This window comes from Oncorhynchus keta, chromosome 9 (assembly GCF_023373465.1).
Source record: "Oncorhynchus keta strain PuntledgeMale-10-30-2019 chromosome 9, Oket_V2, whole genome shotgun sequence".
NCBI lineage: Eukaryota > Metazoa > Chordata > Actinopteri > Salmoniformes > Salmonidae > Oncorhynchus > Oncorhynchus keta.
Genome location: NC_068429.1, coordinates 44,623,529 through 44,643,494, shown reverse-complemented (window position 1 = coordinate 44,643,494; position 19,966 = coordinate 44,623,529). Strand labels below are relative to the sequence as shown.

The window sequence follows — 19,966 nt, the reverse complement described above, 5'->3', positions numbered from 1 at the left end:
TTCAGAGGAGACAGCGTAAATCATGGTCGAATTGCAGCAAAGAAACCACTACTAAAGGACACCAATAAGAAAGAAAGAAAGAAAGAAAGAAAGAAAGAAAGAAAGAAAGAAAGAAAGAAAGAAAGAAAGAAAGAAAGAAAGAAAGAAAGAAAGAAAGAAAGAAAGAAAGAAAGAAAGAAAGAAAGAAAGAAAGAAAAAGAAAGAAAGAAAGAAAGAAAGAAAGAAAGAAAGAAAGAAAGAAAGAAAGAAAGAAAAGAAAGAAAGTTGTTGCTGTTGTTGTTGAAAGTGCTGTTGTTGCTGTTGCGCTGTTGTTGTTGTTGTTGTTGTTGTTGTTGTTGTTGTTGTTGTTGTTGTTGTTGTTGTTGTTGTTGTTGTTGTTGAAGAAAGAAAGAAAGAAAGAAAGAAAGAAAGAAAGTTGAAAGAAAGAAAGAAAGAAAGAAAGAAAGAAAGAAAGAAAGAAAGAAAGAAAGAAAGAAAGAAAGAAAGAAAGAAAGAAAGAAAGAAAGAAAGAAAGAAAGAAAGAAAGAAAGAAAGAAAGAAAGAAAGAAAGAAAGAAAGAAAGAAAGAAAGAAAGAAAGAAAGTTGTTGAAAGAAAGAAAGAAAGAAAGAAAGAAAGAAAGAAAGAAAGAAAGAAAGAAAGAAAGAAAGCTGAAAGAAAGAAAGAAAGAAAGAAAGAAAGAAAGAAAGAAAGAAAGTTGTTGAAAGAAAGAAAGAAAGAAAGAAAGAAAGAAAGAAAGAAAGAAAGAAAGAAAGCCGCTGTTGCTGAAAGAAAGAAAGTTGTTGTTGTTGTTGTTGTTGTTGTTGTTGTTGTTGTTGTTGTTGTTGTTGTTGTTGTTGTTGTTGTTGTTGTTGTTGTTGTTGTTGTTGTTGTTGAAAGAAAGAAAGAAAGAAAGACTTGTTTGGGCAAAGAAACACGAGCAATGGACATTAGACCGGTGTAAATCTGTCCAACCACCGTGTCTTTGTGAGACGCAGAGTTGGTTAACGGATGATCTCCGCATGTGTGGTTCCCACTATGAAGCAGGTGGTGTGATGGTGCTTTGCTGATGACACTGTCTGATTTATTTAGAATTCAAGACACACTTAACCAGCATGGCTACCACAGCATTCTGCAGCAATACGCCATCCCATCTGGTTTGCACTTAGTTGGACAATAATTTGTTTTTCAACAGGAAAATAACCTAGCACACATCTCCAAGCTGTGTAAGGGCTATTTGACCAAGCAGGAGAGTGACTGTGTGCTGCATCAGATGACCTGGCCTCCACAATCACCTGACCTCAACCCGAATGGAGATGGTTTGGAATGAGCTGGACAACAGAGTGAAGGAAAAGCAGCCAACAAGTGCTCAAGCATATGTGGGAACTCCTTCAAGACTGTTAGAAAATAATTTCTCATGGAGCTGGTTGAGAGAATGCCAAGAGTGTGCAAAGCTGTCATCAAGGCAAAGGGTGGCTACTTTGAAGAAAATATATTTTGATTTGTTTAACACTTTTTTGGTTACTACATGATTCCATATGTGTTCTCATAGTTTTGACTGGTACTGTGTGTACATACAGTTGAAGTTGGAAGTTTACATACACTTAGGTTGGAGTCATTAAAACTCGTTTTTCAACCACTCCACAAATTTCTTGTTAACAAACTAGTTTTGGCAAGTCTGTTAGGACATCTACTTTGTGCATGACAAGTCAGTTTTCCAACAATTGTTTATAGACAGATTATTTCACTCATAATTCACTGCATCACAATTCCAGTGAGTCAGAAGTTTACATACACTAATTTGACTGTGCCTTTTAACAGCTTGGAAAATTCCCGAAAATTATGTCATGGCTTTCGAAGCTTCTGATAGGCTAATTGACATCATTTGAGTCAATTGGAGGTGTACCTGTGGATGTATTTCAAGGCTTACTTTCAAACTCAGTGCCTCTGATTGACATCTTAGGAAAATCAAAAGAAATCAGCCAAGACCTCAGAAAAAAAATTATAGACCTCCAAGTCTGGTTCATCCTTGGGAGCAATTTGCAAATGCCTGAAGGTACCACGTTAATCTGTACAAACAATAGTACGCAAGTATAAACACCATGGGACCACGCAGCCATCATACCGCTCAGGAAGGAGAGATGTCTCCTAGAGATGAACGTACTTTGGTGTGAAAAGTGCAAATCAATCCCAGAACAACAGTAAAGGACCTTGTGAAGATGCTGGAGGAAACCAGTACAAAAGTATCTATATCCACAGAAAAACAAGTCCTATATCGACATAACCTGAAAGGCCGCTCAGCAAGGAAGAAGCCACTGCTACAAAACTGCCATAAAAAACCCAGACTACGGTTTGCAACTGCAAATGGGGATCGTACTTTTTTGGACAAATGTCCTTTGGTCTGATGAAACAAAAATAGAACTGTTTGGTCATAATGACCATCGTTATGTTTGGAGGAAAAAGGGAGAGGTTTGCAAGCAGAAGAACACCATACCAACCGTGAAGCACAGGGGTGGCAGCATCATGTTGTGGGGGTGCTTTGCTGCAGGAGGGACTGGTGCACTTCACAAAATAGATGGCTTCATGAGGAAGGGAAATTGTGCGGATATATTGAAGCAACATCTCAAGGCTTCAGTCAGCAAGTTAAAGCTTGGTCGCAAATGGGTCTTCCAAATGGACAATGACCCCAAGCATACTTCCAAAGTTGTGGCAAAATGGCTTAAGGAAAATAAAGTCAAGGTATTGGAGTGGCCATCACAAAGCCCTGACCTCAATCTCATAGAAAATGTGCGGGCAGAACTGAAAAAGCATGTGCAAGCAAAGAGGCCTACAAACCTGACTCAGTTACAGCAGCTCTGTCAGGAGGAATGGGACAAAATTCACCCAACTTATTGTGGGAAGCTACCCGAAACGTTGGACCCAAGTTAAACAATGTAAAGGCAATGCTACCAAATACTAATTGAGTGATGTAAACTTCTGACCCACTGGGAATGTGATGAAATAAATAAAAGCTGAAATAAATCACTCAACTATTAATCTGACATTTCACATTCTTAAAATAAAGTGGTGATCCTAACTGACCTAAGACAGGGAATTTTTACCAGGATTAAAAGTCAGGAATTGTGAATAAATGAGATGAAAAGTATTTGGCAAAGGTGTATGTGAACTTCTGACTTCAACTGTAAGTATGATATGTGTATATATATATGTATATAAAGATATTGTTTTTAGCCATGTCATCATATAACCTACCCTGTTCACTTTATCATCAACGGTCGTCTTTAGAGCACCAAAACCAGATAGGTGTTGAAATTGCAAATAAACACATGAAACTTCAGTTTTTTTTTTTATTCGGTACCTGAACACATACACTAAAGAGCTTTTATGTGCACTACGTCATCACGCACAGCCTTTTATCGGCTAAAAATACGTTTGATGGAAACACACCTCTGGTGGGAAAATTTTAATATTTTATGCATGTGATTTAGACAGTGCAAAGAGACGGAGAGAGCGCTGCATATGTCCTCTATATTGTTATTGTTCAATGGTTATTTTGACCCTTGGTTAATGTTGTCCCTTTGACAAGTATGTCTGTTATTTTAATATTGTAACTATCCAAAGTAAGCTTTGGCAATATGTACATTGTTACGTCATAACAATAAAGCAAAGTTCCATGATCTCGCCATCACGGTTGACAACTCCATTGTGTCCTCCTCCCAGAGCGCTAAGAACCTTGGCGTGATCCTGGACAACACCCTGTCGTTCTCAACTAACATCAAGGCGGTGGCCCGTTCCTGTAGGTTCATGCTCTACAACATCCGCAGAGTACGACCCTGCCTCACACAGGAAGCGGCGCAGGTCCTAATCCAGGCACTTGTCATCTCCCGTCTGGATTACTGCAACTCGCTGTTGGCTGGGCTCCCTGCCTGTGCCATTAAACCCCTACAACTCATCCAGAACGCCGCAGCCCGTCTGGTGTTCAACCTTCCCAAGTTCTCTCACGTCACCCCGCTCCTCCGCTCTCTCCACTGGCTTCCAGTTGAAGCTCGCATCCGCTACAAGACCATGGTGCTTGCCTACGGAGCTGTGAGGGGAACGGCACCTCAGTACCTCCAGGCTCTGATCAGGCCCTACACCCAAACAAGGGCACTGCGTTCATCCACCTCTGGCCTGCTCGCCTCCCTACCACTGAGGAAGTACAGTTCCCGCTCAGCCCAGTCAAAACTGTTCGCTGCTCTGGCTCCCCAATGGTGGAACACACTCCCTCACGACGCCAGGACAGCGGAGTCAATCACCACCTTCCGGAGACACCTGAAACCCCACCTCTTTAAGGAATACCTAGGATAGGATAAAGTAATCCTTCTCACCCCCCTTAAAAGATTTAGATGCACTATTGTAAAGTGGCTGTTCCACTGGATGTCATAAGGTGAATGCACCAATTTGTAAGTCGCTCTGGATAAGAGCGTCTGCTAAATGACTTAAATGTAATGTAAATGTAAAGTGAATTGAGATTGAGACAGAGCGCCAGAGAGAGAGAGAGACAGAGCGCCAGAGAGAGAGAGAAACAGAGCTCCAGAGAGAGAGAGAGAAACAGAGCTCCAGAGAGAGAGAGAGAGACAGAGCGCCAGAGAGAGAGAGAGAGACAGAGCGCCAGAGAGAGAGAGAGAGACAGAGCGCCAGAGAGAGAGAGAGACAGAGCGCCAGAGAGAGAGAGAGACAGAGCGCCAGAGAGAGAGAGAGACAGAGCGCCAGAGAGAGAGAGACAGAGCGCCAGAGAGAGACAGAGCTCCAGAGAGAGAGAGACAGAGCTCCAGAGAGAGAGAGACAGAGCTCCAGAGAGAGAGAGACAGAGCTCCAGAGAGAGAGAGAGAGAGAGCGCCAGAGAGAGAGTCAGAGAGAGAGAGAGAGAGTGCCAGAGAGAGAGAGACAGAGAGCGCCAGAGAGAGAGAGACAGAGAGCGCCAGAGAGAGAGAGACAGAGAGCGCCAGAGAGAGAGAGACAGAGAGCGCCAGAGAGAGAGAGACAGAGAGCGCCAGAGAGAGAGAGACAGAGAGCGCCAGAGAGAGAGAGACAGAGAGCGCCAGAGAGAGAGAGACAGAGAGCGCCAGAGAGAGAGAGACAGAGAGCGCCAGAGAGAGAGAGACAGAGAGCGCCAGAGAGAGAGAGACAGAGCGCCAGAGAGAGAGAGACAGAGCGCCAGAGAGAGAGAGAGACACAGAGCGCCAGAGAGAGAGAGACAGAGCGCCAGAGAGAGAGAGACAGAGCGCCAGAGAGAGAGAGACAGAGCGCCAGAGAGAGAGAGACAGAGCGCCAGAGAGAGAGAGACAGAGCGCCAGAGAGAGAGAGACAGAGCTCCAGAGAGAGAGAGACAGAGCGCCAGAGAGAGAGAGACAGAGCGCCAGAGAGAGAGAGACAGAGCGCCAGAGAGAGAGAGACAGAGCGCCAGAGAGAGAGAGAGAGAGCGCAGAGAGAGAGAGAGACAGAGCGCCAGAGAGAGAGAGAGAGAGCGCCAGAGAGAGAGAGAGAGCGCCAGAGAGAGAGAGAGAGAGCGCCAGAGAGAGAGAGACAGAGAGCGCCAGAGAGAGAGAGACAGAGAGCGCCAGAGAGAGAGACAGAGAGCGCCAGAGAGAGAGACAGAGAGCGCCAGAGAGAGAGACAGAGCGCCAGAGAGAGAGACAGAGAGCGCCAGAGAGAGAGACAGAGAGCGCCAGAGAGAGACAGAGACAGAGAGAGACAGAGAGAGAGACAGAGAGCGCCAGAGAGAGAGACAGAGAGCGCCAGAGAGAGAGACAGAGAGCGCCAGAGAGAGAGACAGAGAGCGCCAGAGAGAGAGACAGAGCGCCAGAGAGAGAGACAGAGCGCCAGAGAGAGAGACAGAGAGCTCCAGAGAGAGACAGAGAGCGCCAGAGAGAGACAGAGCGCCAGAGAGAGACAGAGCGCCAGAGAGAGACAGAGCCAGAGAGAGACAGAGAGAGACAGAGCGAGAGAGACAGAGCGAGAGAGACAGAGCGAGAGAGACAGAGCGCCTGAGTGAGAGCACCAGCCAGAGAGCCCGAGCGACAGCCAGAGAGGCTGAGTGACTGCCAGAGAGGCTGAGCGAGTGTGAGAAAGGCTGAGCATGCAAGAGAGAGCGAGCCAGAGAGAAAAAGCGCCAGAGAGAGACAGAGCGCCAGAGAGAGACAGAGCGCCAGAGAGAGACAGAGCGCCAGAGAGAGACAGAGCGAGAGAGACAGAGCGAGAGAGACAGAGCGAGAGAGACAGAGCGAGAGAGACAGAGCGAGAGAGACAGAGCGAGAGAGACAGAGCGAGAGAGACAGAGCGCCTGAGTGAGAGCACCAGCCAGAGAGCCCGAGCGACAGCCAGAGAGGCTGAGTGACTGCCAGAGAGGCTGAGCGAGCGTGAGAAAGGCTGAGCATGCAAGAGAGAGCGAGCCAGAGAGAAAAAGTGCCAGAGAGCAAGAACATCAGAGAGAGAGAGAGAGCCAGAGAGAGAGAGTGCCAGCCAGAGAGAGTGCGAGAGAACGAGAGCGCAAGCGAGAGAGCGAGCCAGAGAGAGAGAGCCAGCCAGAGAGAGAGAGCCAGCCAAAGAGCAAGAGAGAGCAAGCCAGAGAGAGAGCGCAAGAGCGAACCAGCCAGAGAGAGAAAGAGAGAGCGAGCCAGCCAGAGAGAGAGAGCGAGCCAGCCAGAGAGAGAGAGCGAGCCAGCCAGAGAGAGAGAGCGCCAGCCAGAGAGAGAGAGAGCGCCAGCCAAAGAGGGAGCGAGAGAGAGAGCGCCAGCCAAAGAGGGAGCGAGAGCGAGTGAGCCAGCCAGAGAGAGAAAGAGAGAGAGACAGAGAGAGCCAGAGAGAGAGCGCCAGAGAGAGAGCGAGAGAGAGAGAGAGAGACAGAGAGAGAGACAGAGCGAGAGAGACAGAGCGAGAGAGACAGAGCGAGAGAGACAGAGCGAGAGAGACAGAGCGAGAGAGACAGAGCGAGAGAGACAGAGCGAGAGAGACAGAGCGAGAGAGACAGAGCGAGAGAGACAGAGCGAGAGAGACAGAGCGAGAGAGACAGAGCGAGAGAGACAGAGCGAGAGAGACAGAGCGCCTGAGTGAGAGCACCAGCCAGAGAGCCAGCGCGCCAGCCAGAGCACAAGCCAGAGAACCTGAGCGAGAGCGCCAGCCAGAGAGCCAGAGCGCCGGCCAGAGACCCTGAGCGATAGCCATAGAGCCCGAGCGACAGCCAGAGAGGCTGAGTGACTGCCAGAGAGGCTGAGCGAGCGTGAGAAAGGCTGAGCATGCAAGAGAGAGCGAGCCAGAGAGAAAAAGCGCCAGAGAGCAAGAACATCAGAGAGAGAGAGTGCCAGCCAGAGAGAGTGCGAGAGAACGAGAGCGCAAGCGAGAGAGCGAGCCAGAGAGAGAGAGCCAGCCAGAGAGAGAGAGCCAGCCAAAGAGCAAGAGAGAGCAAGCCAGAGAGAGAGCGCAAGAGCGAACCAGCCAGAGAGAGAAAGAGAGAGCGAGCCAGCCAGAGAGAGAAAGAGAGAGCGAGCCAGCCAGAGAGAGAAAGAGAGAGCGAGCCAGCCAGAGAGAGAGCGCCAGCCAAAGAGGGAGCGAGAGCGAGTGAGCCAGCCAGAGAGAGAAAGAGAGAGCGACAGAGCGAGAGCGCCAGAGAGACAGAGCGAGAGAGACAGAGCGAGAGAGACAGAGCGAGAGAGACAGAGCGAGAGAGAGAGACAGAGCGAGAGAGAGAGACAGAGCGAGAGAGACAGACAGAGCGAGAGAGACAGACAGAGCGAGAGAGACAGACAGAGCGAGAGAGACAGACAGAGCGAGAGAGACAGACGGCTCACATTACATCAAACAGACCTGTTCAGGTGATGTAACGTTCGAGCGTTCAGACAGAAATGTCTTAATAGGGGATCATGTCAGCTCCACTCATTGAATGTCTATCTGCACCTCAGACCCGAACCAGACAGAGTAGTCTCAGTGAATCAACTCAGAAAACGATATCACGTCAGGCCGACAGTCCTTTAAATCCACTTCTTACCGAATCCCTTTCTAATCGAACCACAGCAGTTTTGGTGAATGACTGGAAACATCACTTATTCCCTCACCATTTAGACCACATTTAGACCAGGTCTGCTACAGTACACTAACGGCAGGGAAGACTTGTGGGCTAAGTTACGAAAATATGATTCTGTCATTTCTATTTCTATGGTTGTCATTAAGGCCATGGTCATGTTGACTTTAAAAAGAGGAGAAACTCACACCGTTCTAACTGGAGTCATCGAAGACCCACATGGAAGGAGGAAGACAGTGACCACACTCACTCATCAATGGTGAAACAGACAATGCGTCTACGTAGTCCCTCAGCTTTCTGTTTCTCCAGAGAGGCCCGACCCAGGAAGGGAATGGTGCTCTTCATCTTACAGGTGAACGCTAGTCCCGCCTCCAGAGGTGTGTCGTCAGGCCGCAGGTCAGCATGCCAATGTCTGTAGCCTATAGGGAGAGAGGAGGGGAGTCACTATCCAGCCAAACTGCAAACCTTGGAAGAGGTAGGACACAGAATGGATGAGACAGATGTAATGTACGCTTACACACTCACGCTCAGTCAGTGGAGGCTGGTGGGAGGAGCCGTAGGAGGATGGTAATGACTGGAATGGAATTCATGGAACAGAGTCAAACATGCGGTTTCCATGTGTTTGAAAAATGTACATGTATTCCATTCCAGCCATTACAATGAGCCCATCCTCCTTTAGCTCCTCCCACCAGCCTCCTCTGCATTCATGAGACACAGAAACATGAACGCATGCAAGCGCGCAGAGGTTAAGCACTCTCAAAGAAGTTGCTTATCGTTGTCCAACGTATTCGATGATCACTTCCACTTCTGAGTTAACGGTGAATTCTTTGGTGACTGTAGAGTCCAATCAGAGATCCACAAACTTTATTCCAGGTGGGGCATATGCAGTCTGTGTTGGCGGGGGGCAGGCATGGTTGTATGCTTCCTGAGCTGTTTTTGCTGTCTCTTTATGCTCCTCTCCCCGCCTCTGTACACCGCTCTGGCAGAGCTGCCGCCAGGTGGAACGGTTGGCAGCAGTATCCTCTAGGTCTGTGGGTTTGATGTTGCACTTCTTCAGTGACGTTTTCAGCTGGTCCTTGTAGAGCTTCAGCTGTCCCCTGCAGACAGCTATATGGCCGGCCAAGATGTAGCTGGCCATACAGGATCTTCCCTGGCAAGCGCTCCTGAGACATTCTAATGACATGCCCAAGCCAGCACAGTTGGCGTTGAGTGACCATGGCCTCCTTACTCTTGCAGTTGGTCTTAGCAAGTATTTCTGTATGGGGCACACGGTTGCACCAGGGGATTCCCAGGACGCAATGCAGGCATCTAATGTGGAATCGCTCGAGCTGCATGTTGTGGCGACTAAGTGACCCAGGCTTCATAGCTGTAAAAAATTATGGTGATGCAGACGGCAACCTTGGTGTTGGTGGAGATTCCTGTTTTGGAAGACCCTGCATCTGAGTTTCTCGAAGGCAGTTGATGCTTGCTTGATCCTATTTTGAATTTTGAGGTCGATGCTGTAGTCTGAAAGAATGCTACCCAGGTATTTGAAGGATATAACTATTGCCAGTGATTTGTGTTCAATGGTGAAGACAGGCATGGTGGGTGGAGGGCTGGATCTCCATTGACAGACCACCTCTGACGTGGCGGTGTTGATAGACAGTCCCATCCTGCTATAGACCATCACAGCCGCTACAAGGACAGACTGAAGGTCTTTCAGAGTGTGGGCCACAAGAGCACATTCATCAGCGTACTGCAGCTCAAGAACCCGTTCTGTCAAGACTTTGGTGGTTGCTTGGAGCCTCCTGACGTCGAATAGATTTCCATCCAGCCTGAAGTCCACTGCAAAACCCCTACTGCCCTCAAATTCTTTCTGGAGAAGCTGGGTGACACGTAGGAGGAAGACATTAAAGAGTACTAGTGCGAGTCACACACCCCTGCCTCACACCGATGCTTACTCTAAAGGGCACCGTCTCCTGCCCTCCAATGGCCACCAGAGCCATCATCCCATCATGGAACTGGAAAAGGATGTTGACAAATTTGCCTGGACAGCCAAATTTGAGTAGAATGCCCGATAGTAGTTTCCTGCTCGCAGAGTCAAAGGCCTTGGAGAGGTCGAGAAAGGCCATGAAAGGTCCTGATGTTATTCATGGCACTTCTCTTGGAGTTGCTTGTGTCCCGAGAATATCATGTTGACCATACTCCTGTTCTTTCTGAAGCCGCATGGTCTCTGGCAGCAGTTCCTCTGTGATGTTGTTCACCGGCCTGTGTAGCATCACCTACACAGGCTGGTGAACAACAACACCCCCCCCCCCCCGCTTGTTGCCACAGATGGAGCTGTCACCCTTGTTCTTATCGATGTTTGCATCCCGCCACTGTTGTGGGACGATCTCCTGGTCCCAAACCTCAGTGATGTACTGGTGGAGCGTTCTAGTACAGAAGTAACCTCCCTTCTTAAGTAGCTCTGCCGGGATGCTGTCAGCGCCAGGAGTCTCGTTGTTCTTGAGGGAATGGATAGCTGAGAACACCTCTTGGAAGGTTGGTGAATGGTTGAGGCCTTGAATGCCCACTTCTGGTCCACGGGGTACTCTGCGATCAGAAGAGGCTCAGTCTCCCTCAGCCTTTCAGCGAGAGAGCGGCAGAACTCATACTTTACTGCAGATTTCTCATGCCGGAAACAGTGCAGTTGCCTCTTACTGGACCTCTGCAGGCGTTGGGGGGGGGCATGGCACATGTCAGCAGGACGTCATTAGTGTCAGAACGTCTCACTATGACGTAGTACATCAGGTGCCAGTGTTTGGAGCGTGGGTGCCTTATATTTGTTATTCTGCTGGAACAAGGTGTCAGTGACAATGAGGTCGTGCTCGGCACATAGAGCCGTTCTCATTGACCTGGCCAACACAATGCCTACCCGGCACTCTGTTCCATATCCTGTTGTTCTGTCCCACCCTAGCGTTGAAGTCACCCAGCAGAAATATGTTGTCATTCCTGGGGATGTGGTGAAGGGCCTCATCTAGTGACTGGTAGAAGCCGTCCTTTGCCTGGTATGGTAACGTTGGTGCGTATGCACTGAGAAGAGTAGTATAATGCATATTGGCTAGGGGTATATGGTGAGACATGAGTCTTTCTCTCTTCCTCACCGACAGGTGTTTCGGTGAGGCTGGGTAGAAGGCTGTTCTTAATTGCCAGTCCCACACCGTGCTGATGTTGTGGATCTCCCGATAGGTGCGGTAGCCTATCCAGGCTGGAGTGAGTGGGCAATTTTTAGGCCACCTTTTCTAGGCCTTCACTGTAGGAAGGTGAAATTCCAGTGGCAAGGGGAGAAACCCAGGACAACCAGTACCTTCCACAGCTGCAGGAGGCTGCCGGAACCGCACTCTGTCGGCGTCCGCGCGCACGCTGCTTTTCTTTCAAGGCGTGCTCCCCAAGCCGTTGTCGTACCAGACTAACCCACAAGGCAGCGGGACGACAGTGGTCGATGGCTGCCAGGACTTGTCCACACAGAGGTGGGCCTGTACAGATGCATCTCTGGGTCCCACTGCTGCTCCCGAGATCCCCAGCCGGTTAGACTGGAGTTTCAAGACAACCAGTAAACGTGTGCCGTCCCGAAGAGGCCCGACAGGAGTCTTGGTCACGGAGAGGCTTTGGACCGGCAAGGGGAAACTTGTGCATGAAGCTTCTCCCCAATTCACCACAAGGGCTAGCCGGCGGCAGCGAGCTGTAAGGGAGAGAATGCAAGCAAGTGGCAAGCGGGCATGCAACTAACCTCTACCTACTGATACGTCAAACAGCCACTGTAATGGGTCTCTCATTTCTGCTAGTCATGCTACTGCTGTTCTCTCAAGGACACAGGTATTGAACCAAACACGCTGTTTCACTTACAGCTCTGCTCCATGTTGTCACGACACCAGTATCGCGAAAACACGAAGCCGACAAAACTCTATGGTCCTTTAAAATCTACTTCTGTGACTCTGGGTGACAACATAAGGCAGTTTTCTCCAACATTAGGACTGTTTTCCTCGAGAAATTCTGTCCGCTTTGTGTTTTGTTTCCTTTGCTTCCTAGTATCGTGACAACACTACGACTGATACCTATGGAAATGTGTACATCTGATACACTGTCTGCTGCCTATGGAGGTTTATACATTCAGTTAAGACATGAATAGGACTGTTACTGTACTCTCAGCCTGGGCACTAGTCAGTTAAGCTAACATTCCACACCTTGTACTCCGTGTCATTGCCAAACGAAGCTAATAAGAATCTGTAGTGTGTGTGATTATCCCACTGCCGTTACAGAAGAAAAGGGGTAGTAAAGTCCCAACTTTTCCTGGCACATGTCATAGCTGAAGCACAGCTGGTGGTTGTGTTGCCTCCAGCCCCTCAGCTCAGAAAACCACAGCTGGTTCCGGAAAAACTTTGTTGAGTTGTTGTTCTGCCACCAAACTCTTTCGGAGCTGTACTTTACCTCTCGATGCTGAAGTACATGTCTATGCTGAGGGAGTCATTGGCACACGCACGCACGCACGCACACACACACACACACCTTTCTCTATACTGAGGGAGTCGATGGCTCTGTATCCTGCGTTGATGATGCTGTGCTTGGCACCGGCAGCCATGACAGCCTGGTAGACAGGCAAGCAGGAGTCCTTAGGGATGTGCAGTTCCCAGCCCAGCTCGCCCACGAAGGACAGACGCATGGCACGCACCTAGTGGGGGAGGGGGGTGACAGAATGAGAATTCATGAGCGAGTGATTGAATGAGTGAAAGACAGTGAGCGAGTTAGTGAGCGAACGAGGAAAGTGAAATGTCCTGGGACATGACGGGGCTCTAATAGGACACAGTAATTGCAACCGATAGTTCTCTTCCCAACACACTGTATGCAATGAGACTTTAAATTGCATGGCCAGAACCCAATGTAATAGATCAGTAATGGAATGAATAGAGGAATTGTGTACGAGTTGTCCTTGAGAGCAGGAAGGCAGCTCACACTGGTCTAGTCTGACAGAGAGAACCCTTCTGGAGAACAGCACAGCTGCTCTGTAACCCTCCTACTATCTACTGTTCCCACACACACACACACACACACACACACACACACACACACACACACACACACCGTCTTCAAGGACATGGTCTGGATGCCGGGCTGCCGTACATTCTAGTGAAGAAGTTCCTCGCAGGGAGAGAGGAAACAGAGAGGGGAGAGGGAACAGAGAGGAGAGCGAGAGAGCGTGGGAGGATGAACAGAAGCATGGGAAAGGAACAGGATGGGAACTGATAGAAATGTGTTAGGGACAGAGCTGGATAGGGAGAAGAAAAGAGGAAGAGCAGAAGAGATGTGAGACTAAAGAAGGAGAGAGGGTGAGAGACTGGTGAGGCAGGACAGCAGGAGGAATGTGAGGAGAAGCTGAGGAGATGTGAAAAAACAGCAAGGATAGTTGAAGAGGCAGCTCCAGAGGAGGCCCCTGTCAGCCACACCATCTGGCCAGCACAGCCTCACACAGGTCCCTTTACCCCCCCCCCCCCACTCACAGCAGGAAACTCTAGGGATCCGGACAGAACTAGGCCAAGATCCTCTCACATAACACATACACAAATAATAATCATGCATGCACATGCAGGCACACATGCACACCCGCGTGTACGCATGCATGCACGTGGGTGGGTGTGCGTGGGGGTGGGCACACGTGTGGGTGTGCGGGCGCGTGCACGCACACCCCCTCCAAACCAAACAACCCGCCACACGGTATGTTAAACCTGTATGGGAGAATGATGTGTAATGAGTGAGTTGGGGCACAGGCAAAGACCGTGTTTTTCAGCACGGCAGTGAGACCATCATCGGGGCTAAAATGCCATCAAGACCGTACTTAATGTAGGACAGGATGGGGCATTAGTGAAGCAGATGCCAAAGAAACAAGGGGGAGCCAGAAAAAACCCATGACATAATTCAGCAAAATCAAAACAGAATGCATTAGTGACACTGCGCCACAGGCTTAGTTGGAAATAGAGCTGTCTTTATTTGGGAGAGGAGAGCCACTCGGTTCCAACGCTGCTCTGCTCATCTACTGGGAAACATACAGAGGACCCAGTGTTTTATACTGTACTGTAATTACAGTGTAATAGTTAAGAGCTGTATTGGATGTTTTTTTTTTTTTTTTTTTAACACTCCAAATGTATTACATGTATAGAGATATTGTCTCTTAATTTGATCACTGTTGTCAGATTGTGGCAACTTGTGGTGTATTGAAGGTTTAAAAAGGCTTCTAAAGTTTGTCATTTCCACTTAAACTTGATTTGCCCCAACGGAAAATGCATCAACCCCTACAAAAATATCCATTCATTATAATCCACATAATTCAGATTTCCTGCAGGATTATTTCACTGCTGTGGGAAATTAAGATGGTATGTATTAAATGTACAGAGAGACGCACATGTTTTCTACAACTCTGAAATGAGGCAGAGAGGAGAAAAAGACTAAAACGTTTCGATTCAAGGGAGATATGAATAATGGAGAGGGGGAGAGGGACAGAGGGGGAGAGGGACAGAGGGGCAGAGGGGGAGAGGGGGAGAGGGACAGATGGAGAGGGGGAGAGGGACAGATGAGAGAGGGACAGATGAGAGAGGGACAGAGGGGGAGAGGGACAGATGAGAGAGGGGGAGAGGGACAGATGAGAGAGGGGGAGAGGGGGAGAGGGACAGATGAGAGAGGGGAGAGGGGGAGAGGGACAGATGAGAGAGGGGAGAGGGGGAGAGGGACAGATGAGAGAGGGGGAGAGGGGGAGAGGGACAGATGAGAGAGGGGAGAGGGGGAGAGGGACAGATGAGAGAGGGGAGAGGGGGAGAGGGACAGATGAGAGAGGGACAGAGGGGAGAGGGACAGAGGGGGAGAGGGACAGAGGGGAGAGGGACAGAGGGGGAGAGGGACAGAGGGGGAGAGGGACAGATGAGGAGAGGGACAGAGGGGGAGAGGGACAGAGGGGGAGAGGGACAGAGGGGAGAGGGACAGAGGGGGAGAGGGACAGAGGGGGAGAGGGACAGAGGGGGAGAGGGACAGAGGGGAGAGGGACAGATGAGAGAGGGACAGAGGGGGGAGAGGGACAGATGAGAGAGGGGGAGAGGGACAGATGAGAGAGGGACAGATGAGAGAGGGACAGAGGGGGAGAGGGACAGATGAGAGAGGGGAGAGGGACAGATGAGAGAGGGGAGAGGGGGAGAGGGACAGATGAGAGAGGGGGAGAGGGGGAGAGGGACAGATGAGAGAGGGGGAGAGGGGGAGAGGGACAGATGAGAGAGGGGGAGAGGGGGAGAGGGACAGATGAGAGAGGGGGAGAGGGGGAGAGGGACAGATGAGAGAGGGGAGAGGGGGAGAGGGACAGATGAGAGAGGGGAGGGGGAGAGGGACAGATGAGAGAGGGGGAGAGGGGGAGAGGGACAGATGAGAGAGGGACAGAGGGGGGAGAGGGACAGAGGGGGGAGAGGGACAGAGGGGAGAGGGACAGAGGGGGAGAGGGACAGAGGGGGAGAGGGGCAGAGGGGGAGAGGGACAGAGGGGGAGAGGGACAGAGGGGGAGAGGGACAGAGGGGGAGAGGGACAGAGGGGGAGAGGGACAGAGGGGGAGAGGGACAGATGAGAGAGGGACAGAGGGGGAGAGGGACAGATGAGAGAGGGGAGAGGGACAGATGAGAGAGGGACAGATGAGAGAGGGACAGAGGGGGAGAGGGACAGATGAGAGAGGGGAGAGGGACAGATGAGAGAGGGACAGATGAGAGAGGGACAGAGGGGGAGAGGGACAGATGAGAGAGGGACAGAGGGGGAGAGGGACAGATGAGAGAGGGACAGAGGGGAGAGGGACAGATGAGAGAGGGACAGAGGGGGAGAGGGACAGAGGGGGAGAGGGACAGATGAGAGAGGGACAGAGGGGAGAGGGACAGATGAGAGAGGACAGAGGGGGAGAGGGACAGATGAGAGAGGGACAGAGGGGGAGAGGGACAGATGAGAGAGGGACAGAGGGGGAGAGGGACAGAGGGGAGAGGGACAGATGAGAGAGGGACAGAGGGGGAGAGGGACAGAGGGGGAGAGGGACAGATGAGAGAGGGACAGAGGGGGAGAGGGACAGATGAGAGAGGGACAGAGGGGGAGAGGGACAGATGAGAGAGGGGAGAGGGACAGATGAGAGAGGGACAGATGAGAGAGGGACAGGAGGGGGAGAGGGACAGATGAGAGAGGGGGAGAGGGACAGATGAGAGAGGGGAGAGGGACAGATGAGAGAGGGGGAGAGGGGGAGAGGGACAGATGAGAGAGGGGAGAGGGGAGAGGGACAGATGAGAGAGGGGGAGAGGGGGAGAGGGACAGATGAGAGAGGGGAGAGGGGGAGAGGGACAGATGAGAGAGGGGAGAGAGAGGACAGATGAGAGAGGGACAGAGGGGGAGAGGGACAGAGGGGGAGAGGGACAGAGGGGGAGAGGGACAGAGGGGGAGAGGGACAGAGGGGGAGAGGGACAGATGAGAGAGGGACAGAGGGGGAGAGGGGCAGAGGGGGAGAGGGACAGAGGGGGAGAGGGACAGAGGGGGAGAGGGACAGAGGGGGAGAGGGACAGAGGGGGAGAGGGACAGAGGGGGAGAGGGACAGATGAGAGAGGGACAGAGGGGGAGAGGGACAGATGAGAGAGGGGAGAGGGACAGATGAGAGAGGGACAGATGAGAGAGGGACAGAGGGGAGAGGGACAGATGAGAGAGGGGAGAGGGACAGATGAGAGAGGGACAGATGAGAGAGGGACAGAGGGGAGAGGGACAGATGAGAGAGGGACAGAGGGGAGAGGGACAGATGAGAGGGACAGAGGGGAGAGGGACAGATGAGAGAGGGACAGAGGGGGAGAGGGACAGAGGGGGAGAGGGACAGATGAGAGAGGGACAGAGGGGAGAGGGACAGAGGGGGAGAGGGACAGATGAGAGAGGGACAGAGGGGAGAGGGACAGATGAGAGAGGGACAGAGGGGGAGAGGGACAGATGAGAGAGAGGGAGAGGGACAGATGAGAGAGGGACAGATGAGAGAGGGACAGAGGGGGAGAGGGACAGATGAGAGAGGGACAGAGGGGGAGAGGGACAGATGAGAGAGGGACAGAGGGGGAGAGGGACAGATGAGAGAGGGACAGAGGGGGAGAGGGGGAGAGGGGGAGAGGGACAGATGAGAGAGGGACAGAGGGGGAGAGGGACAGGGGGGGAGAGGGACAGATGAGAGAGGGACAGAGGGGAGAGGGACAGAGGGGAGAGGGACAGAGGGGGAGAGGGACAGAGGGGGGAGAGGGACAGAGGGGGAGAGGGACAGAGGGGGAGAGGGACAGAGGGGGAGAGGGACAGATGAGAGAGGGACAGAGGGGGAGAGGGACAGAGGGGGAGAGGGACAGAGGAGAGGGACAGAGGGGGAGAGGACAGATGAGAGAGGGACAGAGGGGGAGAGGGACAGAGGGGGAGAGGGACAGAGGGGGAGGGACAGAGGGGAGAGGGACAGAGGGGAGAGGGACAGAGGGGGAGAGGGACAGAGGGGAGAGGGACAGAGGGGGAGAGGGACAGAGGGGGAGAGGGACAGAGGGGGAGAGGGACAGAGGGGGAGAGGGACAGAGGGGGAGAGGGACAGAGGGGAGAGGGACAGATGGGGAGAGGGACAGATGGGGAGAGAGGGACAGAGGGGGAGAGGGACAGATGAGGAGAGGGACAGATGAGAGAGGGACAGAGGGGGAGAGGGACAGAGGGGAGAGGGACAGAGGGGGAGAGGGACAGAGGGGAGAGGGACAGAGGGGGAGAGGGACAGGGGGAGAGGGACAGAGGGGGAGAGGACAGAGGGGAGAGGGACAGAGGGGGAGAGGGACAGAGGGGGAGAGGGACAGAGGGGGAGAGGGACAGAGGGGGAGAGGGACAGATAGAGGGAGAGAGGGACAGAGGGGGAGAGGGACAGAGGGGGAGAGGACAGAGGGGGAGAGGGACAGAGGGGGAGAGGGACAGAGGGGGAGAGGGACAGAGGGGGAGAGGGACAGAGGGGGGAGAGGGACAGAGGGGGAGAGGGACAGAGGGGGGAGAGGGACAGAGGGGGAGAGGGACAGAGGGGGAGAGGGACAGAGGGGGAGAGGGACAGAGGGGGAGAGGGACAGAGGGGGAGAGGGACAGAGGGGGAGAGGGACAGATGAGAGAGGGACAGAGGGGGAGAGGGACAGATGAGAGAGGGGGAGAGGGACAGATGAGAGAGGGACAGATGAGAGAGGGACAGAGGGGGGAGAGGGACAGATGAGAGAGGGGAGAGGGACAGATGAGAGAGGGACAGATGAGAGAGGGACAGAGGGGAGAGGGACAGATGAGAGAGGGACAGAGGGGGAGAGGGACAGATGAGAGAGGGACAGAGGGGGAGAGGGACAGATGAGAGAGGGACAGAGGGGAGAGGGACAGAGGGGGAGAGGGACAGATGAGAGAGGGACAGAGGGGGAGAGGGACAGAGGGGGAGAGGGACAGATGAGAGAGGGACAGAGGGGGAGAGGGACAGATGAGAGAGGGACAGAGGGGGAGAGGGACAGATGAGAGAGGGGGAGAGGGACAGATGAGAGAGGGACAGATGAGAGAGGGACAGAGGGGGAGAGGGACAGATGAGAGAGGGACAGAGGGGGAGAGGGACAGATGAGAGAGGGACAGAGGGGGAGAGGGACAGATGAGAGAGGGACAGAGGGGAGAGGGACAGAGGGGGAGAGGGACAGATGAGAGAGGGACAGAGGGGGAGAGGGACAGAGGGGGAGAGGGACAGATGAGAGAGGGACAGAGGGGGGGAGAGGGACAGATGAGAGAGGGACAGAGGGGGAGAGGGACAGATGAGAGAGGGGGAGAGGGACAGATGAGAGAGGGACAGATGAGAGAGGGACAGAGGGGGAGAGGGACAGATGAGAGAGGGACAGAGGGGGGAGAGGGACAGATGAGAGAGGGACAGAGGGGGAGAGGGACAGATGAGAGAGGGACAGAGGGGGAGAGGGACAGAGGGGGAGAGGGACAGATGAGAGAGGGACAGAGGGGGGAGAGGGACAGAGGGGAGAGGGACAGATGAGAGAGGGACAGAGGGGGAGAGGGACAGAGGGGAGAGGGACAGAGGGGGAGAGGGACAGAGGGGGAGAGGGACAGAGGGGGAGAGGGACAGAGGGGGAGAGGGACAGATGAGAGAGGGACAGAGGGGGAGAGGGACAGAGGGGGAGAGGGACAGAGAGGGAGAGAGGGACAGATGAGAGAGGGACAGAGGGGAGAGGGACAGAGGGGGAGAGGGATGAGGGGGAGAGGGACAGAGGGGGAGAGGGACAGAGGGGGAGAGGGACAGAGGGGGAGAGGGACAGAGGGGACAGAGGGGGGAGAGGGACAGAGGGGGAGAGGGACAGAGGGGAGAGGGACAGAGGGGGAGAGGGACAGAGGGGGAGAGGGACAGAGGGGGAGAGGGACAGAGGGGGAGAGGGGCAGAGGGGGAGAGGGACAGAGGGGGAGAGGGACAGAGGGGGAGAGGGACAGAGGGGGAGAGGGGCAGAGGGGGAGAGGGACAGAGGGGGAGAGGGGCAGAGGGGGAGAGGGACAGAGGGGGAGAGGGACAGAGGGGGAGAGGGACAGAGGGGAGAGGGACAGAGGGGGAGAGGGACAGAGGGGGAGAGGGACAGAGAGGGAGAGGGACAGATGGAGAGGGACAGAGGGGGAGAGGGGCAGAGGGGGAGAGGGACAGAGGGGGAGAGGGACAGAGGGGGAGAGGGACAGAGGGGGAGAGGGACAGAGGGGGGAGAGGGACACAGAGGGGGAGAGGGACAGAGGGGGAGAGGGACAGAGGGGGAGAGGGACAGAGGGGGAGAGGGACAGAGGGGGGAGAGGGACAGAGGGGGAGAGGGACAGAGGGGAGAGGGACAGAGGGGGAGAGGACAGAGGGGGAGAGGGACAGAGGGGGA

The 19,966-nt window shown here is 52.9% G+C and overlaps 1 protein-coding gene across 1 annotated transcript in view; it reads right to left on the bottom strand.

The window, feature by feature from the left end:
- The window catches only part of sardh (sarcosine dehydrogenase), a 118,205-nt gene that overhangs the window by 8,433 nt on the left and 89,806 nt on the right, over positions 1-19,966 (bottom strand). The window contains exons 19-20 of the mRNA XM_052525986.1: positions 12,558-12,720; positions 8,284-8,452 (exon numbers count right to left, since the gene is read on the bottom strand). Of these exons, the coding sequence (XP_052381946.1) occupies positions 8,284-8,452; positions 12,558-12,720 (332 nt within the window). The remainder of the gene's footprint in view (positions 1-8,283; positions 8,453-12,557; positions 12,721-19,966) is intronic.